This window comes from Thalia democratica, chromosome 5 (genome assembly GCF_965202585.1).
Source record: "Thalia democratica chromosome 5, ktThaDemo2.hap1.1, whole genome shotgun sequence".
NCBI lineage: Eukaryota > Metazoa > Chordata > Thaliacea > Salpida > Salpidae > Thalia > Thalia democratica.
This window is the reverse complement of record NC_139169.1, coordinates 74327515-74349446: the sequence shown is the minus strand read 5'-3', so window position 1 is coordinate 74349446 and position 21932 is coordinate 74327515. Positions and strand designations below refer to the sequence as shown.

At 25.6% G+C, this 21932-nt stretch overlaps 1 protein-coding gene across 1 annotated transcript; it reads left to right on the top strand.

Moving 5' to 3' along the window:
- Nucleotides 1-8952: 8952 nt before the first annotated feature.
- Nucleotides 8953-20615, top strand: LOC145836886 (helicase ssl-1-like). The gene is made up of 16 exons (XM_082944659.1): nucleotides 8953-9090; nucleotides 11202-11384; nucleotides 11474-11599; nucleotides 11744-11854; nucleotides 12820-12963; nucleotides 13281-13431; nucleotides 13721-13803; nucleotides 15063-15179; nucleotides 15423-15525; nucleotides 15847-15929; nucleotides 16620-16709; nucleotides 17732-17909; nucleotides 18165-18289; nucleotides 18538-18660; nucleotides 19075-19241; nucleotides 20461-20615. Exons 1-16 carry the CDS (start codon nucleotides 8953-8955, stop codon nucleotides 20489-20491), a joined length of 1953 nt encoding a protein of 650 aa, XP_082800785.1. The 3' UTR covers nucleotides 20492-20615.
- Nucleotides 20616-21932: the final 1317 nt, after the last annotated feature.

The following is a 21932-nucleotide window of genomic DNA, read 5'->3' as shown; positions in this document are numbered from 1 at the left end:
GCCGATTTTCCGAAAGTTTTGAAAGACTCACTCAAAAATTATCTCCTCCTTCACTTTTAAAACAATTTAATTGAAATTTTTCGGAAATAATTCTTTTAATATAACGACAAATCGTAGAAAGCAAACTTTTGATAAAAATAAAAGCAATAAAAAAAAAGTTTTCTTGATGTTTAATAAGAGGTTAGAAAAAGAAATAAAAAATTTCTTTCGTTTTTGTTGTTTAGACTTAAAAAATATTTTTTTTAAATTATTTAAATAATTTATTTAGAATAAAGAAGGAGATAAATATTTAATAGAGTATTTTATTTTCGCCTTTTTAATTTGCTCCTTTCATATAAACAATGTTTTAGTTTCCATTTTCAATCGCTTATATCTAAAAAGGTACTTTGAGTTTTTACAATCTTTAAAAATTGACAGATAGCTTATTTAATTATGTACAAAATAAAAGTACTTTTCGAAAAAAAAAACAGTTATTTACTCCCTTCCTCTTTTGGCCTAAATATATAAAAAATATTGTAAATAATTTTAAAGCTCAGTTATTTTCAATTAAATAATTACTTTAAATAGCATACAATTAAACATTTACTTGTGTTTAAAACGTGTTTTATGATTTAAGTTCGTAATATTTAAACACTTTTAAACAAATACTTTTAAAACTAAAAATTACAGCTAGATTTACAAAAAACTTTCTTTGTAGCTACTGCAAGTCACGCAGCTCTAGATTAAACTGGAAAATAATACACAACTAGACTTAAAAACATTTTTTCCTAGTATTTTTGACTGTATGTAAACTTTTGTTGTTGTATGTTATCTGTTATAGGTTTAAAGCAGATACAAAAGATTTTTTAACCAATGGTTAAGACTTAAGAGGTATGAAAATACATTAAGTTCTGAAAAAAATTTATATATTTCACTAATTTACTAAAAATAAGCTTTTCTGTTCCGATTGAAAAAATGCTTACTTAAATGAGATTTTTATTTATCTAGTCCTTATAAAAACAAATTATTTAATTTTTTGTTTTGTTAAGTATTTCGTATAAAGAAGCTAATTATTAAAAAAATAGTAGAAATGTAGCGGTAATTTTTTTTTGGTCAAGTGTTTTACATTAAAGTACCTTAGTTTTATTGGTTGAACTACAATAAGTAAACTCAAATAAATTTATATAATAAGGATTTATATAAAAAAAGGTAATAATTAATGTTACACTCAATTTCGCAATGATAGTTATAAGAAATGATCAAAATTTTTGAAATAATCTTATTTTATTTAAAAACTATTGCTTTTAAATCAAAATCTAAAGCAAAGTTAACCCAGATCCTAAAACAAAGTCAAATACTTAAATGCTTTTTTCTTTGTTTATTTGTTCAAGAAACTATATAGGGTTTAGAAGTTATAAAAGTTTATAGGGTTGATCATACATTCATAGTATTCATACCATTCCATCATCAGATCACAAGCTTTCGGTCGAGAAAACTTGTGGTCTGAAGTCTGATGATCGAATGGTATGATCAACCTTTTAAACTTGAGCTTGTCTAAAGGTATACAAAAGTCCAGGCTCCAGGCTTTTGCTCTGCAGACTTTCATCGATGCTTTTGTTGATCATATTTTAATACCATTTAAACGTTTGTTATGTAATCAAAGTTTAAAATTGTTTATTTCTGGAAAAGTTTTGCTTAAATTCTAAAATACTTGTGATATAGGGTATTTTCGTTGAAATGCAACATTTAAAAAAACTTAATCAGGTTGTAAATACCACTTGTAACTTAATATCAATATTGTAACTTGTTTTAAATTAAACATCTTATTTATAAATTAAAGTTCTCACTTAAATTACTTATAAGAAGGTATTATCCAATATTTATTTTAACATTTTATTACAACAGTTTATCCTTGAGTAGTGAAACATTGTTTTGTTAGTAATAAACTGTTAAAATAGATGTTGGACTTAATATCAATAGAATATTCATTTTGTTTTATATTTTATTACACTAAGCTTTTCAAAACTATACGAGTTTCATTTTCAAGGGATAAATAAAATAAAATTTATCACTTGTTAAGAAAATTCGTAAATACATTCACCTTCCTATAATAGTAATTAATCAGTATGATTCTACATTAGAACCTCAATGTATTTTGCATAATCCTGGGAAAAGAATGAAAAATGTGAATGCTCACAACTAAGGTAAATGGATTAGTATGGAGATTCGCTTACAATTTATCCTTTAAGCTAAATTTTTTTTTATGGTAGAAAAACCTCATATACTCTTCCCTCTATAACAGGCTTTCCCAAGTTTTTTTTCAAATTGCCTATTACAACAAGACTACTCAAAAACTACCACTACAAACACCTAATCATTATTTTTTCATATTCTTTTCACCTGCATCTCAAGAATATCTAGTGTAAGTTTCAAACTACCAGTAAAAACACTTAAGATTTTTTTTGCTCTTCACAAGTGTATGTTTAAAGTTATTACCTAATGGCCACCTGTGGTTCCTTTACTGCCCGTGATCCCCCTCTGGGCCCTTTTTTTAAGGTAGATAAAAATCAGAAGTACTCACTCTGCAACGATAAGGTTTTCTGAAGGTCAAGGAAGTGAGTTTGAGCTCATTATGTGTTATTCCACCTGCTCTAGCTTTAAATTTACTAAAAAAATACCTTTTAACTAAAAATAAACTAGCAAGAAGTTTTTGTGATATTTGATATAATAATATTTAGATATCCTATAAAACCTAATACAAAACATTCAACTTTAAACAAAAAAAGTCGACACTTATAATTTTCTGACAACATTGAAACTTCATATATAAGTTCTTAAAAATCTTATTTTAATTGTTCATTCCTTAATTTTAGCTATTTGGCCAAATTTTATGAGCAGTGACATTTCCAGGGTTGCCACAAGGTCAGAAAAAGTCAGAAAATCAGGAAAAGCCAGGAAAAACTAAAAAACATGACAAAAGTCAGGAAAATTCAGGAAAAAAATGAGTGTTTTTGAAAAAAAGTCAGGAAAAGTGAGGAAATTTGATTAAACTTTAAAAGAAGTCATATTTTGTCAGTTTAAATTTACAACATTCCTATTTTTCAAAGCCTCCCAAATAGTAAAGACTTTAAATTAAAAATTTTTTAAAGTCAGATGAAAATTGCAAAATTTTCCTAGAAATTTACAAAATTATTTAATTTCCAATGCCTTCATCTGGTATAATTAATAAAATATCCTCTAAAAAACTGCAAAATTTTCTATTAACATATTGAACAATTACCCTATTCAAACAAGCAGTTTTTGTAAGCTTTTAAGTATTGATGATCTGTAGCAAGGACACTTCCATAGTGAAACTCAAACTGTGATATATACACAAAAGTTCATCTGGCATAATTTTGGAATCAAAGTGTTTTTTGTTTAAGTAAATAATTGAGGCAGCAAAATTGGAGGTGAAAATAAATGAGTGCAAAAAGAAAAGGAATGAAGCCCACAAATTGTGACTAGATTTAGAGAAAAGATTCTCTTTGACAAGTGTAGGGACAGCAGATGAAAACAATTTAAATAAAATGAGGCAAATGGTATTAATTGCCAAGAAAATGAAGCGGAATGCAAGCCAGATTAAAAAAACCATATCTTCATTAGATGAAGAGGTTTTAGTGCTAATAAAGAAGCAGAGAAAAAATAAATTTTAGTACATATAATAAAAAAAAAAGGGTTTGATTAAGTTCTTATTTTTTCAAGGTTTTAATTGTAGAAGTTTGTTATTGTTTTAAGGTTGTAGTTGTGAAAGTTTGTTTTTGATTTAAGGTTTTTATCGTATAAGTTCCTTATATATCATTTCGTTTATTTGTATACATTTATGTTAGGAAATGTTAAAAGATTGTGTCTTTTTTCAGACAAGCTGTGTTTATAAGGTAATGATACAAGTATTTTGATGATAGAGCTGTTTATTGCAAATACGTCAATCATACAAAAATGGTTCAAGTGATGTATTGGAAGTTAGATGATTGAATTCAGCAAAAAAAACTGTTGTTTTAACTTGTAACAAAATTAAATTGAAAGCTTTATATAGTTTCAAGTGTTAGATAATGGATTTAAAAAAAGTGTAAGTTAAGAGTTTGGTTTCAGAAAAGTCAGGAAAACTTTAGTAAAAAATTCAAGAAAAAAGTCAGAGAAGTAAAAATATTTTTCTCAGCTTGATCTGTGGCAACCATGTCTGATTAAACTAAGTCTACAACCTAAGCTTGAAAGAAATGTGATTTACTTATATACCACGTATATTACTTTATTTATAACAATAAGTTTAAAAGTCTTAAGCAAAACTGTATGAAATAGTTTAAATGTAATAATCCAACTAAGAAAAAATTTAGCCTGCTGAACCACTGAATATTGACCTATAGTAACTTTAATTGTTGTTAAAAAACTTAGCCCAAAAAGACATTGATGGCTAGATCTAGAAGTTGATCCAAATGATTTTAATTTTTTAGATTAGAATTATGAATGCAAAAATATTTAAAAAGTTAGTTTATAACTTTACCTATAAAAGAAGTGAGCAATTTTTCTAGCCAGCATACCAAAAAAAGTCTTTTCCAGGATGACATATAAAAAATAAATCTTTACAGGCTGCATTATTTTGGATAACTATTTAAAAGACTTTAAAGTTTATTTTAAAGTCAAGTTATTTTAAAGGCAAAGGTTTAAACCTTTCAATTAACTTATGAAATGTTAGTCAGTTTAGTAAAAAGTTTCCCATACAGACAAAGAAAATAGTTTTAATGGTCAATTTTTTTGTAATTTATGAAATAATTACTAAAACTCTATATTTTCATCTGTTTTGTAAGCAACATTAAGCTTTAAATTTTTCAGGAATTATTCCTTGAATTATGAAAAAAAATTGTACAGTAATATCTTAAAGATACTTAAGAATAATAATTTTTTGAGCCAAAATAAAAAAAAAAATTGTAACTTAGACAAATTTTGTTTGCATTGCTGATCATTTTATGTTGAAAAAACTGGATTTCAACCAATTTTTATAAGTATGTCATGAAATTTAGATGACATAAGAAATAATTACTCTCAGGGTTTGTGGCGTCAAGCTAAATCAGTTTTTTGAAAAATGTTGAAAAACGTCAGGCTATATAATTTTTTTAATTTGAAAATTTGAGACTCTTAGTTTTTCTCAGTTCAAATGCTTGAATATTTTTTATAGAAAAAAATTGAGAAATCTTTTTAAGATCAAATTGAAATGTGAATTTATTTCTAAATAAAGATTTAGTTATTAAAGACAAAATTAGTCAATATTTGCAAAAATAAATGCTTAAGACCTTTCGTTGAATCTCTAAAACATTTAAAGAATCTTCTTTATTTTGTTTTGAGTAGATTATAGACGTCATAATTATGAAAAATTATAAAATTAATACATTTTAAACATTACAGTTTAGTTCATCAACTTCGCTATTTGTTAAAATTTGTTTACATCAGCTACATTTTTCAAAGCTTAGTTGGTTGAACTGTATTAATTTACAATTTAATGGCTTTATACCAAATACTTTTTAGATTAAATCTCCTAGCAGTTTATTCATATATTTTACTGATTTTTTAAAGTTAATAGTGATATTCACAACACTAAAAATTAGTTTTAAGATATAAGTATTAAGTTTTGTGGGAGTACAAATTTTAGGTACAATTTATTTTTCTTTACAAGAACAAAACATTAAAGTCTTTTTTTAAACTTAAGTGTAAGTTTTATGAATCTGATACGACGTCAACAATCCCTGTATTTATTTAGAGTTAAGGATTCATTATTATGTATCAATTTCAAGGGTTTGTCAAAATAATATAATAAACATTTTGAATTTTAATAAAACACAACAATCTACGTTGTTTTATTAAAATCTTCTGGTTATAATATTTTTACTTAGTGCTTAATTAAATTGAACAATTGTGTTTAGTAATGTATACTGAATTTTTACACTAGTAATATATTAAATATAACGCTTATTTTAAAACTTATCACTATGTTAGGGGCGTAGAGAGGGGGTCAATCACCTTTTTCACTATTTAGTATTATTTTTTTGAGTTGAGCTATGAGTTGATTTTTGCAGATTTTTTAAGCTAAAATATTTTTGAGATAAAGCTGGTTGAAGTCGGAGACTACAATAGTACTAATCAAGACCCCCCAATACCTAAAATGACTTCCAAAGGGGATTTTCCTTACTTTGAAAAAATTTCAGGCTAAATCGTTTTTAATCAGGGTAAATGAAAAAAAAATCACGCATGAACCCTGTACTATACACAACAAAAAATTATACATTGTATAGATTTTGTTATTAATATCAAAAGTAGTGTTACTGTATTTTTACAGTAAGTTTATGCTATTAAAATGTATAAAAATCTAAATTTTTATCAAATAAAGTCAAAAAAACTTGTACTTTCAGAATAATTAAATAAAAAACAAAATCAAGTGGCCAACCTATTTTACAAAAAATAGAAAATATTCTTGAAATATGATTACTTTTACTATAAAGCTAAGATTTTGCTGAAAAAATTTGAGAAAAAAGACTTTAGATAGAACTGTCCGTTTTTACCTTTTTACCGCATAAATATGTTCCTTTTTTTTAAAATGTGCTGCCTATATCAACTTTGTTTCTTTATTTTAAAGTATTGTTATTAAAAAAGTTAAGTTATAGTCTAGTTATTTTAAGCGTTAAACTGTATTTACAATACTTTAAATAAAAATTATTTAAAAACAGTTCATGAAAACTTAATTTTTAAGGGATTTTTTCAAAGACTAAATATTAGATAATTGAAATTCTGTTAAAAAATAACATAAATTTAATATAGTTTTTGCTTCTCAACAGATTTTTTATAAGGTAACATGGAAACTAAAAAAGAGCATTGGAAACTCTGGAGGTAAACTTATTATTAAGTTGATACATTTAATAGAATAAATAATTTTTTTTAAATGATTTAGTATTTTATTAAAGCTTGATGTTAAACTGATAACTCCACAGATGTTTTTATTTTATATTTTTCCTAATCGTAAATAAAAACATAAAATGACAAGAGCTTGCATCTGTGGAGTTATGAACACCTGGAAAGCTGTTAATTGACAATTAACTATTTGGATTTTTAGTATCAAGGTTTATATTCAACTGATGATCTCATTTGATTTATTTCAAACAATTGAATCATTGTTTTGTTAGTAGTGTTAAAAATGAGTTGATTATTCTTCTTATCATAAAGTTGAGAAATTTTATTGTGATCTACAAAGTAAAGAGCTCACAAAGTTTTATGGGTTTTTAATTTGAAATTAGTAATATCAGTATGCCTTTCAAACTAATGAAAAATTTCATTTTATTTATTTTTACTCATATAATTTACTTAAACAGATTCTTAAGGCAATTTTCTGCTGATAATAAAATTTGACAAAAGTTTTTAATTTTTCTGATGAATTTTCTACATACTAAATACAGGGTTGCCACTTTACTTGGAAACATGGAAAAATCTTGAAAAACCTGGAATTTGACAAATTAGGCAAAAAAACCTGGAATTTGACAAATTTTGAAAAAAACCTGAAATTTTGAACAAAATCTTTAAAAAACCTGGAATTTTAACATATTCAGTAGTAAAATTTCAATTTGACACAAAAAATCCATCATATAAATATAAATTATTTGTCATCATCAAAAATTTTTTTATTAAAAAACTTATTTAAAGTAGCTTTGTAATGAAACTAACATTTCATTTTAGTATTTTAAAGCTTGTGAATAAATATGGAATTTTTTGTAACAATAAAAGCTTTTCCAAAACATTTTTCATTATTTTCAAAACAAGCTTTTCAAAAACAATTTTTATAACTCTTAAAACAATTTTCTAAAACAATAAACAATATTGTTCACTTAAAGGAGTTAATTTTATTTCAATGCGTATAAATTTGCCTTTGTCTTTCAAATAGGCGTTAAAGTTAGTTTCAAAGTTATTACGGGTACGATCAAGTAACGTTTTACTTCAATTATTGAGAATCAAGAAAACGTCTACATTGCGGAGTTGATGTTAGTATTTATGTAACTTTACGATTGTTGATACTTTTTATAGATTTTATTTGTGTCGTAATTTAATAGTTTCTTTCTTCAGAACTAAGAATTTTTATTGAAAATAAAGTAAATTGCGTTTATTCAAAGTGTGTTTTATTCATAACTTAGGAAACAGTTTTGTAACTTATTCTGTTAGCATATTATTTACTACTCGTAAGTATAGCAGTCAGTAAGTTACTGGAGACCATGTAGTTAAGACAAAAACATAAAAACCAATAAAATAACCCATTTGGTTAAAGCTTTACAGTATCTTTTCAATGTTTTTATACTACTTAACACAGTGTCTTACCTTAAACTTAACTTTAAACTAAAATTAGAACCAAAAATGTCTACTTCCAAAAACCCGGAAGAACTTTGGAAAACCTGGAAAAATTATGAAAAAACGAGTGACAACCCTGTAAATAAAAACTTATTTTTTATTATAAATACAATTCAACTGAATTTAAACGTGATGTTTTAGATTTATATTGTAATTTTATCTTATTAAAAGCATTGTTTGATATACATTGCTAAGCAAATTAAATTGATTTTATTGAATGCGCTAGTTTATTATTTCTAAATTGAAAACTTGAGGATCTTTTATTTAAATTTTAATTTGGAAGTTTTCAAACAAAGCATCAAAACACTTTAGTCTATTTTTTCCAATGAAAGTTACAAAACCACGTTCATAACACCACCTTTAACTGCATGATTTATAGGTTTATGTGAAGTAGCATATAAATTACATAAAAACAAACAAAAAGGTTCTAAACTATGACAACTGCCTTCAAAGCCATATTAAATGTAAAGTTTAATATTTGACTGCAGCAATATTATTAAAAAAATAATCTTATCTTAGCAGCCCAGGACGAGTCGCCCACCCACCAAGGCTGTCAAGATGGTGACCAAGGCGCACGGCGGACCGGTGGTCGGTTTCAACGTTGCTGCCCGCTTGGACAGGATGGCGCGCATCTTGGATGCCGCGCTGAACAAGATGTTTCACACGTTGACCGGGCACGACTTGCCCCTCACCTTTGTAAGGTTAAATGTTTATATATATATTTCAAACTTAATTTATATTAGTTCTAGTTTTATATATTTATTTCACTTGTTTGCTCACCGGTCACGATTTGCCACTTACATTTTTCAGGTGTTTAGAAAAAAAAACAGTTTTACTTGATTCAGTCTTAAAACTTAAATAACATCTTGATCACTGTTTATGTTGTAATTAAATTTTTCTCTAAAAAAATACAGAACAAGAATTGTTTATGTTAACTTTATGTGTTCAGTAGCGTGAACTAGATGAAATAAATATTAAAAAATGTTTATATAAATCAGGGTTCGTGCGCGTCAGGCTAAATCAGGCTAAGTCAGGCTAAATCAGTTTTTTTGAAAAAAAGTTGGAAAACGTCAGGCTAAATCAGTTTTTTTATTTTAAAACTTAAGAATCTCAGTTTTTCTCAGTTTAAATGCTTGAAAATTTTTGATTAAAAAAAATTGAGATGTGAATTTATTTCTAAATAAAGAGTTAGTTATTAAATTCAAAATCAGTCAGTATTTGTAAAAATAAATGCTTAAAACCTTTTGTTGAATCTCTGAAAATTTATTAAGAACATTCAATACTTTGTTTTGAGTAGATTATATACGTCATAATTATGAAAATTCATAAAAAAATTACAGTTTAGTTCAACAACTTAGCTGTTTGTTTGAATTTGTTTACATCAGCTATGTTTTTCAGAGCTTAGTTGGTTGAACTGTTTTAATTTCTAATTTAAAGGATTTATACCAAATACTTTCAAGATTAAAACTCTTAGCAGTTTATTCATATATTTTACTATTTGTTTAAAGTTATTGGAGATATTCACAACACTAAAACTTAGCTTTAAGATATAAGTACAAGTTTTGTTGCAGTACAAATTTTAGGTACAATTCATTTTTCTATACAAGAACAAAACATTTAAGGTTTTTTTAAATTAAAGTGTAAGCTTTTTAAATCTGATATGACATCAACAATCACTATATTTATTTAGAGTTTAGGATTTATAATTATGTATCAATTTTAAGTAATAGCCAAAATACTATAACAAATAATTTTTTACTTATTTTAATACTCTTGTAAGCATTTCATTTTAAATTTTAATAAAACACAACAATGCACGTTGTTTTATTATAAGCCTTCTGTTTATAATGTTTTTACTTAGTGCCTAATTAAATTGAAAAATTGTGTTAAGTAATATATATAAATTTTTACACTAGTAATAGATTAGATATAACACGTATGTTAAAACTTATCACTGAATTTGTTATGTTAAGAGCATAAGGGAGGGGGGTCAGTCACCTTTTTCACAATTTAGTCTTATTTTATTGAGTTGTAACTAAGCTATGAATTGCTTTTTGCAGACTTTTAGAGCTCAAAATAGTTTTGAGATAAAGCTGGTTGAAGTCGGAGACTAAAATAGTACTAATCAAGACCCCACAATACCTAAAACGAATTCTAAAAGGGATTTTCCTTACTTTGAAAAAATGTTAGGCTAAGTTGGTCTCAGTCAAGCTAAATGAAAAAAATTTCGCGCACGAACCCTGTATAATATTAAAAAAAATTCTTTTTAATAGAAACGTATGAGTAGAATTGTTTCATGGTTGATTTTCAAAAAAAAAAGCTTAAAGCATATGTTTAAGCCTTTTTTTAATTGGTACCTCAGATTTTTTAGGAAGTGTTCCTGGTATGTGTAAGAAATTTAGAGTTTTCAACTCTATACTTTCTTATAAGTATTTAGAAAACTGACTCTCTATAGATACTTTTATGATGACATAAATTGCTAACAGAGCTGGTAAATTAAAGAAAGTATTTGTTATTTACATTTTTTTAGTGTCATATTTTTGATAGGTCCTTGTAGTTTTTATTTTTGCCCTGTATGTGTTTTGATAAGTTTTGTATAAATTTAACAATGTACTTTATACTTTACTTTGGTTATCAATTTAAATTTATTTTTCAAGCATTAAACTTGCTATCAATAACTTAATTTTAAAAGGGTAAACTTAGAAAAAATCGAATGTAATATGAGTGAAGTTAAAACTAAAGCAAGTGATGATGTCCTAAACATATTAGAAACTGAAATACAAGATGGTGAAACTCAATGAAAAAAGAACACTTATGAACTTCATTTTCTTGAAAAAGATGGAAACTATTCTAAAGTCAAGTCATTTCAAGATCACCCGTCTAATTGTGCTGTGAAAAAAGCTTCAGCTAATCCTGATCAAAATGGTGAGACAATTGAAGGAGATGCAGAAGCTACTACAGATAAAATGGAAACAGATGAAGCTCCAGAGGTTTGTAGTTTAATTTTTGATTTAAAGCAAATCAAAAGATTTGATACGGATATTTTTTTAAAAGAAAGTCTTCTCCAAAAGTACTTTAGCTGACGTCCTTAGAAGCTCAGCTTATGTCTACATCAATGAGTGCTATAGAGAAGACGAACCTTGTGTACCAGCAAGTCAATTCCTTGAAAATGAAAGGCATGTGGTCCGACAAGCGCTTGCCAATGGTTAGTATATTAACTTTCACTTTAATCTTAGTTGTAAATTTACAATAGTATAAAACAAATATTGTTGTGCATAATAGGATTTTTTTCCCAAAAGTCTTTTATTATTTTACAATTTTTTATTAAGCTTAATTCGTTTTTTTTCAGCAAGTTTTTCCCAAGAAAAAAACTCACTGGGATTACATGATGGGTGAAATTAAATGGCTTGCTACGGATTTTCAACAAGAACGAAAATGGAAAATAGCTAATGCTAAAAAGGTTTTTTATTTGTTATTTTGATTATTTATTAGAACTATTAATAGTTTAAAAATTGGTGTTGTGTTTCGTAAAAAGTTGTTTTATGTTTTTTAGAATAATTATTAGATTCTTCGTTTTATTAGCTAGAAAATATACCCTGGATAAACGAGTGAAGTAGTTATAGTTATTTGTTGGTTTTATGTTTTTGAGAATGCTAACAACAGCTTGAAACTGCCAGCATTTGAAAGGTAGTAGTAGAACAAATCAGTATTTTCTTAAGTTCATTCATGATCCTTTTTATGAAAGTTTGAAAATTAGAATAGTAAAATGTGTTATACAAATAAAGATTTATTATAAGTTAATAGTAAGGTTTGATATTGTGTTTGCTTTCGGGGCAATTATTACTATAAATAGTGTTATGATGATTTTTTAAAATAAATTTCAACTTGTATAGCATAATTGAAAAATAAAATTATACATTAAAAAATTGTAATAAGTGTTTTATGAATAACATTAAAGTACTTATAAACAACAAATTATAGAAAGCTTTTAAAAGTTGTTTAACAATATAAAAACATATTTTCAAACTTGATAGAAAAACAATTCAAATTTGTTTCCAATTAGTTTTATCTAAAGTTCTGTGGGGACACAAAATACCAATCATTCAGCTTTTCATAAATCAAAGTAAAATTAATTATAAATGTAGTAAATGAACTAATGACTTTCTCTTTTTTAAGAATTTTTTTTTATTATCAATTAATTCAATTTTATGTTTAAGTAAATGCTTCAAGTTTGGTTATTAATAAAGTATTGTTTTTTTATAATGTTTTTATTTTTAGGAAAAAATAAAGTGATCTCAACTACTAGAGGAGAAATAATGAATTTATTCTTTCAACAATTTATTTTACAAACTAAGTTTCAGTCAAAGACCTCGTCTTTCCTTAATTAAATCTTATTCAAATATAAAAGTAATGATTTTTTTTTAGATTTCAAGAGCAGTTTTAAAATACCATCAAAAGAAGGCCGAAATGAAAAAGAGGGAAGAACGAAACGCTTATGTAGCCAAAAGAAAACTTGCATCTAAAGTTGCTAAAATAGTTAAAGACAATTTTTGGAGTTCAATGAACAATGTAATTTTCAGTTGATTTTTTGTTAAGACATACTGTTTCGTCTTCTATTTTTGTTTGTTTATACTTAAATAGTATAAAATACTTATCACAAACTAATCTGTAAAAGATCTTGTAAACTTATGTGTGACTAAATAAGTAAGTTTATGTACATTGCATATTTGTAAAAGTTGTGTTTAATAAATTAATAAATTTTTCTGAAAGCTTTAGAAATATTTTTAAAGTTGTGAAAAATTTTAACTAGTCCAAGTAAAAACAAATAACATTATTTACCACTTACTTTTATTGTCACCTGATTTAATTAAACATAATTTAAACAGATAGTCCAGTTCAAGCAACAGCAACTTTTGAATGAGAAGAAGCAGAAAATGGTTGATGAGCAATTGAATTTTATATTTGGACACACTGAAATATATTGCAGCAATTTAACAAAGTGGTTTCACGGCCCGAAAGATGACAAAACAAACGATGGTTAGTTTATAAAGGAATTTTTTTTATCTATAAAATTTTTGCACATATTATGTCAAGTGCAAGAAAATCAAAAAATTTATACAGCTCGTTAAAGTGAACCGTTGCATTATCAGTTTAATATCTAGAAATACTTACATTTCTTTTTTAATTCCAACTGGTTCCAAATCTTTGGTGTAGATTACATATAGTCCTTAAAATAAATATTCTTAGTACAATATTCTTATAACTTAAAAATTTAATATCTGAACAAATGATTAAGTCTTGTCATTTATTTTTGTAATTTTATTAGACAAAAAAGAAAATATGGAAGATTTGAATAAAAATGCGGAAGTAAAAAAAGAGGTAGAGGAAGAGAAACCAGTTAAAGAAGAGGTAATTGAATAGAAAATATAACTTACATTTATATACTGATATAATATAGGTTAAAAACAGGATGATTCTAATTACATAAGCTGCTGCACCGTAAGCTTCATTCAGCTGTTCCGCAAAAAACAAAAATGTATATATTTAATTAAGCCCGTAAGATATTTTTTTTTTGACATTAATTTAAAGATAAATTTGACTAGAAGTTTTATAGTTTTTTAATTTACTTTATATGTTTTGTAAGTTTTTATCTAAACTTTGATGTTAAAACTAGCTGGAATTTAGATAAGATATATTTGAAAAAAATGTTAAGACAATTTAGGCTACACGTTTGAAAAAGTGATAAATTCTGAAAAAAAATTAGCAATAAAGTTTTATTTTATAAATAAAATAATAACTTTTAAACTCTAACTCAAACTTATTTCAAAGCTTAAAATCGACCATTAAAATGAAGTTAGTTTTAATTGTAGCATTTATACAATGGTAATCTATGTAAGTTACTAATAAAAATAAAAATTTATAAGTCTAATTTTTAAAGTTTTTTACTTATAAGTTAGATTCAAATAATCCAAAATATATTTTAAATCATAAATAACAAGTACACGTAAAATGATATTTAAGACTAGCAATTTGGTTAAAATAGGAAATTTAATGCTTTTAACATAATTTTCAAGTTTATGTGCTTGCTACTCAAAGTTTCATGAAAACTATGACCACAATTTCTTTTGATGACTTCAAGTTTATAAACAAGTTAGACTTTTATAATCTTAGGAGCAGCCAGCCTCTGCTACTCCCGTTCGCTGATCGTCGCGTAAAAGAAAGGCTTTTGATAACTCTACGCAACCAAACGAAGAACCACCGTTGAAAAAGGTAAGCGGAACAAAGTTGAATTGAGTTTTGCTTTGAACTGCTCTAAAACAATTTAAGACGATTAAGTTTATTTTACGTTTTAAATTAAAAGTGTAAAGTTATCGTGAAGACAAAATAATACAAATCTAGGTATATTTATTGTTTGTTATATTGTTACACACAACTTGCCGTTTAATAAAATTTCAGCTTTGCTTTATATTAGTAATTATTTCAACGTCTTATCTTAATATCAATGTGTTTTTTCGTGAAATTAATTTTGATACCCATAGTGATTTTCTAAGAAAACGTTGTCATCTTCATTGTTTGACATAAAAAAACTTAAAACTTTAAGAGTTGCAGTGTTTGAAGCAGTAACATTTTCCAAAATAGCAACAAACGTTGTGTAATGTGATTTTTAGGAGAAATTGGGCGAAGAATTCATACCTGAAGAAGATGACAACGACGATGAAGAAACACTGAACGAAGAAGAAAAAAATGAAAAAGTCGACCACAAGTCTGACATTGAACAGCTAAATGTAATTAAATAGTTTTATTTTATGAAATATTCAATTCTAGAACTGAATTGTTCACTTTTAGTAATTTATATAATGAAATACTTCTTGTAATAAACATGTTTCAGTTTTGATAATTTTTATTTAAGTTCTTGGTAAAACTGAAATATTATAACTAACTAAATTTTTGTTTATTTATAGTTTTGTTTTACAAAAAAAAACTTTTTGTAATACTTTTCTTCACAAATTAATTAAATTTTATAACAGAAAGAAAATGAAATGTCAATAGAAGAATTAAAAAAGCTTTATGGGTTCGGAAGTTTAGCTAATACTTCAGTAAACGAAGATAAAACAAGCAATGTTGACTCAGGTTAGTCTCTTAAAAAGTTTTGTATATTTTAATAATTAAAATAATAAATTAGAAGAAAGAACATTAGAACATAAAAATTAAAACTAAATTTTAGCTTAAAAAATATCTTAAAATAAAATTTAAAGTCATCAAATATAAAAAGAAGTAGTGTTTATTTGATACAATGTTTTTTAGTTCTTTTTCTGGTTGTAAAAACGCTACACAAAAACGAAGTTGATAAATATTGCGACTAAAGACATTTAGTTTACAATAAGTTAAATATTTTGAATTCTTAAAAATTTTACCCTCACATTTTCAATAAAATTTAGTTTGATTTTATAGATCAGGATGACAACAAAGAAAATGTAGAAGAAGAATTTGGAACAGCTTGTTTGCTACAAGGCTACAATAAAGACAAGAAGAAGGTTTGACGTTATAAAATTAAATGGTTTTGATTAATGATATTTGTTTATTTTGATTTTTTATTGGTATGTCCTCCATTTATTATAGAAAAATCTAAAATTTTACTAAAAAAATGATTGTAAAACTGTAAAGTTTTATAAATATGCTTAAAAAGAGATATTTATTTATTTTAGAGCTTTATGTACAAAATAGAAATTATCGTTTTAAATATACCAAAAAGGTAAATAATTTACAGTATAAATACTTAATTTCGTATATTATGGAGTTATGCTACAATTGGTTAATTTCATGTATTTTGTAGTTTTTAAATTCGAACAGTAAATGTTTTTTTAAAAATTTTAAACAGTTCAACATAGAGTTGTTTTAATAACAATTAATCTATACAGTTTAGCAATTAGCACACTTCATTTTTTACGTTATTGTTTTTTATTTCCTCACATAAAACTAAATTTTAAATGGTAAAGAAGTGAGATAAAATATATTGAAGATTATATATATTGTTTTCTAACTGAAAGTTATAAATTCTAGTTTATTTTTTTGTTTAATGCTTTCAGTAAATCAAATTAAGTTTGTATATTGTATAAAAAAGCAAGAATTTATTAATAACTATTACTTTTATTTTATTTTAGTAACTATTTATCCTATATCTTTATATAAATGTAATAATAAATTTAACGCTATCAATTAAACAGAATGATTCTGGCGACGATAAAATGTTAGACAAAACATCAAAACAAGCCATGGATCTGCATCCAACTGGACAAACCCTTGCTACTACACAGGTTGTTTGTTTCAATATTATAAATTAATTAAAAACTTTTACGTTTATAAATATTTTTGCTTAGTTTTTAAATAACACGATTTTAAGTTTCATTTCAAAAACAACTAATGATTTATGTTTGCTTTAATTTGCTACTTTTTATTTAATCATAGTTATAAAATTTTATAGAATATTTAAGGTTTCTTTTGAAATGCCTCCATTATTAGTTTTTCAAATTTTCTTGTACAAAGTTGGCGTTTTGTTCATAACTTGTATGTATACAATTTATGATTATTATTTTTTAATTTAAACGTTTTGTTATTGTAATTTTTATCAGTATATATTTAAGTTTTTCTTTTGTAAAATGGAATAATTGCTATTACATGTATAGTATATAATACTAAAACACATTTTCTTTACTTTAGTAAGTTTTATAGATAAGTTTATGATTGTTGCAAAGAAAAACTTTTTTCTTAATTATAATACTTTATCACGTCAAAGATAGATAAAGAAAAAAAATGTAATGTTAATTAGTGTGTTTGAAAATTTACAAAATATGAACATATTTAACTAAAAAAGTTAGACCTTATATTTCATCAGAAAATAGCTAAAATATAAATCAATTATATAACCAAATGTTTATTTGCTTTTTTATATTCAATTTAAAACAATTAATATCATTAGAAATATTTTGCAAGTGTTCTTTCGAAAGTTTATCTAAACACAAAGTTATACATTGAAATATGTAATAAGACTTTTTTATTAACAGTATCATTAAAATAGGTATTTTGTTTTCAAATCAGCATCTAAATGTAAATGTTTTTTTTTTGCACTAAATGAAATTTTATATAGTCTCTGTATTTTGTTGTTTTATTTAATGCTGTTAGATAGGTTTGTCCAAAAATATTAAGACGAGTCTAAGCCTAGCTCCACTGAAATTTAACATATTTTGAATTACCATGAATTAGTTTTAGTTTTTTGTTCTTTTTAATTAGAATAAACTAGTTTTGACTTTGAACTAAATTGTATTTAATTAACATTCAGGTCAAAACACCGATTCCTTCTTTGCTGAGAGGAACGTTAAGGGAATATCAGCATGTGGGTCTCAACTGGCTGGTGACTCTGTACAATGAAAAGTTGAACGGAATTCTCGCCGACGAGATGGGCCTCGGCAAAACCATTCAGACCATTTCTCTGCTCGCTCATTTGGCCTGCGAAAAAGGTAGTACCAGTCATATTTTTTTATCATGTTTTCTATCCTCAATCATTGACTGTAAGACAATTTCAACTTAAAAAAAAATTCACACCCTTTGAAACAAAAAAATGTCGTTTCGGTCATTATAAATATAAACTTAATTACAGTTTAAATTTTTTTTGATTTGTTGTGTATTAACTGTTAGCTTATTTTTGTAAAAGTAGTTAAAATAGCTGGTGGTGTTCAATTTGTAGCATATTTTGTAAATAAATAATTTTTCAGGTGTATGGGGTCCTCATTTAGTTGTGGTACCAACTAGTGTTATTCTGAATTGGGAAATGGAGTTTAAAAAATGGTGCCCCGGATTTAAAATTCTCACCTATTATGGTAATCAGAAGGAGCGAAAGGTTTGTTTTTTCTTTTTGAAAAAACATTTATTGAATTGTAAAAGAGTATAAAGGCTTAAGTAATAGTACATTTAGGTCAGTATAAAAATTTATGTTATTGTCTAAACGTCTATTTAATTTATTTATACTTATGGCTCTTTTTTGAATCACGTATGAATCATCCCTTGTTCAAATTTTCCCATAAATGTTTTGGAAAATTATACATAATTTATAATAGTACTAAATTTTTAGTTTTCTCTCAAAAACAGGAGAAAAGAACGGGATGGAGCAAGAGTAACGCGTTTCACGTTTGCATCACGTCATATAAATTGGTAGTGCAGGATCACGCGTGTTTTCGCAGGAGAAAGTGGAAATATCTGATTCTTGATGAAGTTAGAAATTGTTTATTATTTAGATTGGATATATAGTTATGGTTTATTTTTACTACAAACAGTTTTTAATAAAATTGAAGGTATTTTTCAAAATTCCAAAAAACTTTTTTTCAAGTGTCTGAAAAAAGTATTAAATTTAAAGAAGTTGTGTTACCGATTACTCAAAAAAAAAAATCATTTTCGATGAGCTATATTCGCAATATAATTGCTTTATACCAAACTTTTTTGATCAGTTATGTTTTTTTATTAATTTAACAACATCTATTGATTTAAAAATTAATGTATATATGATTTTTGTAATCTTCAAAAATCTAAAAAAACTTGTATTAGAATGCTTTTATGCAATATTTATATGTTATGTTTTTATTAAAATTAATAGAGAACCTTACAAACTTATAATTTTTTCACTCACAGGCACACAACATCAAGAACTTACAATCTCAACGCTGGCAGTCACTGCGCAATTTCAACTCGCAAAGAAGGCTGCTTCTCACCGGAACTCCGCTGCAGAACAACTTGATGGAGCTTTGGGCTCTGCTCAACTTTCTCATGCCCGCCATCTCCCTCGAAGCGATTTTCAGGTATTTTTATCCAACATGCTTGTAAAATAATAATTAAGGGTAGTAAACGACGGTTTGCTGTTAATTGTTTTAGTAGCTTTTAGTTTTTTAATGTTGTTATTTTTGCTTGATGAACAAAAAAAACTTTTACATTTAATAAAACTATACATAAAAAGTATTTGTTTTGAGGTGTAAGTATTAATTATTTTTAAAAGTTTTTGTTTAATAACTGTTCTAATATATAGTTGTTTTTTAGTGATGGTGTTTTAATTATTGTGCTTTTATATATTTCATGTTTAAGAAAATTATTTGACAAACTTTGCTCAATATATGTTTTTTCTGATACTTTTCGTGTTTTTTTTTACAAAAAAAAGCTGTGTTTTAGTATGAAGAAAACAGAGTCATAAATTGAAATACAAATAATAAAAAAAAAGTGTAAAAAATTAACAGTGTGGTTTTGACATTGTTTATACAACCTAACAGTATTTTTTTTCGTTATAGGATAAATTTACAATCTTGTAACTTTTAGGTTTCAATTATTTGTTCTATAGAAAAAAATTCTTAATTATTATTTATAAGAAGTTTAAGCTACCAAGTTATCTTTACATTCAGGGGTACCACAAAACCTGGAATCCTGGAAACCCTGGAATTTGACAGTTTAGGCTAAAAAACCTGGAATTTTAGTCAATGTTAAGTAGTAAAATTTTGATTTGACACAGAAAATATATTGTATAGATAAACTTTTCAGTCGTAATCAAAAGTTTTTTAATGAATAAACACATTTAAAGTACCTTCACTGTATCTTTTAAATGTTGTTTTACTATTTTACACAGCTTTTTATCTTAAACTTAATTTTAACCCAAAAATGTGAACTTTCAAAATCCTGGAAGAAATTCAGAAACCTGGAAGAAATTTCTGTAAAACTAACGGCAACCCTGTATATTAGAATTTAGTCTGTCTAATCATATTCATTCCATTATAGTGATCTTATACTTTGCATTTTATTATTGTGCTTTATATTGTCTTACTTGTGAGATTTTCAAAGTGTTATACTCATTGTTTTGAAAAATCTGGTTTGAGCATAGTTTCAAATAAATTATTTTTTATAAAAAAAACTCTTTTTATGTTTATAAAACTGATCGAGTTTGCAAAGTGTGAGTAAGTATGAGTATGAACTGCAAGTGACTAAAACAATTAAAATTAAAACAACATTGTGGTACGTGAATCTGTTTTATTTCAGGAATGGTTCAGCAAGCCGATGGACAGCATGATCGACGGCGAGTCCTCGTACAACCGGTCCATCATCAGGCGGCTGCACAAGGTTCTCCGGCCCTTCCTGCTGCGGAGGCTGAAGAGGGAGGTGGAGAAGCAGATGCCCAACAAAACGGAGCACATCGTCCCCTGCCACCTTTCCAAGATGCAGCGGTACTTGTACGAGGATTTCATGTCCAGAGCAGCGTAAGTTTTTTGTTGTCAAATCAAAAGTAAATTAACCTGTTAAAAGTTATATTGAAAATTATTAAACTAATATTGATAACTTTAAAAAAAATACCTTTTTTATTTCTATTTTTAGAATATTTTAGTGTTTTATATCAAATACTGGTTATATTATTTAGCGCAGGTAATTTTTCTGAAAATTAAAAAGTAGTCTTTCATTGTTTTGTTTTTAAAGTGCTTACAATTTTTTGAATTAGTTTTAATAGAAACTGCTTTAAAATGTATAGTTAGTAGTATATTAAAAAAAAATGTAAAAAAACATACTTATTTTGTTTATGAGTGTACACGTTTAAAGAAAGTTGTTTTAGTTTAAACACTTTTATTAATTTATTTTTGTACGAATAATATTAAATTGTTGTCTATGATTTCCATTTATTTCTTTTTTTTCTGTTGAAGGTGCATTTTAATTTGCTAATTCAATTTGAATGTTAAGGCATTAATATAAAAAGAAAATGTTATTAGTTGTTTTAAATTACTTTTTTTGTTAACATTTTTTGCTTTTATGTGCTGAATATCATTTTTTTCTATTAGTTTCAGCTTTTGCCCATATTTTTTGTAATAGTTTAAGAGCATAGAGTGGGGTAAAACACTTTTTTTTCAAATTTAGTCTTATTTTTTACATAATTAGATGAGTTATTTGTTTCTTTTACCTTGTTATTAAAATTCAAAGTAGCTTTTGACTATAAGCGCTCAAAGTTAAGAGTGTTCAATAGGTTCTTTTTAGTAGGCGGAAACTAAAAGGGCAAAAATAGACTATTTCACTAAATACCTATCTTTTCTTCCAGTTATTTAGCAATTGTTTTAATTATTTATATTATTCTTTGTTAAATTTAAACAACTTGTGGGAAACAATTTTTTTATTTTTTGTAAGAAAAAAGAATTTGTAAAAAAATGTTTTTCTTTGATTTTGGTCTTTTTTTTTTCAAAAACCCGTTTCCTTAAAATTATTTATAGTACTAAAAACTACATTTCCTGAAAATTTAAATTAAATTTTATTATAAATGAAGAAGATAGATTTTTCGTAAATTTTTTAAAATTTCGAGAAAGTTATCCTTGAAAGTTTTTAGTTTCATACCATTTTTTACAAAACTTGTATATCTCAAAAGTTAATTAAAACTTTTTGTTCTATAAAAATTATCGTATAGTATATACTGTAAGCTTTGAAATAAGAGCCAGTGTAAACTTTTTATATTATAAAAAAATAGTGTTAGACCT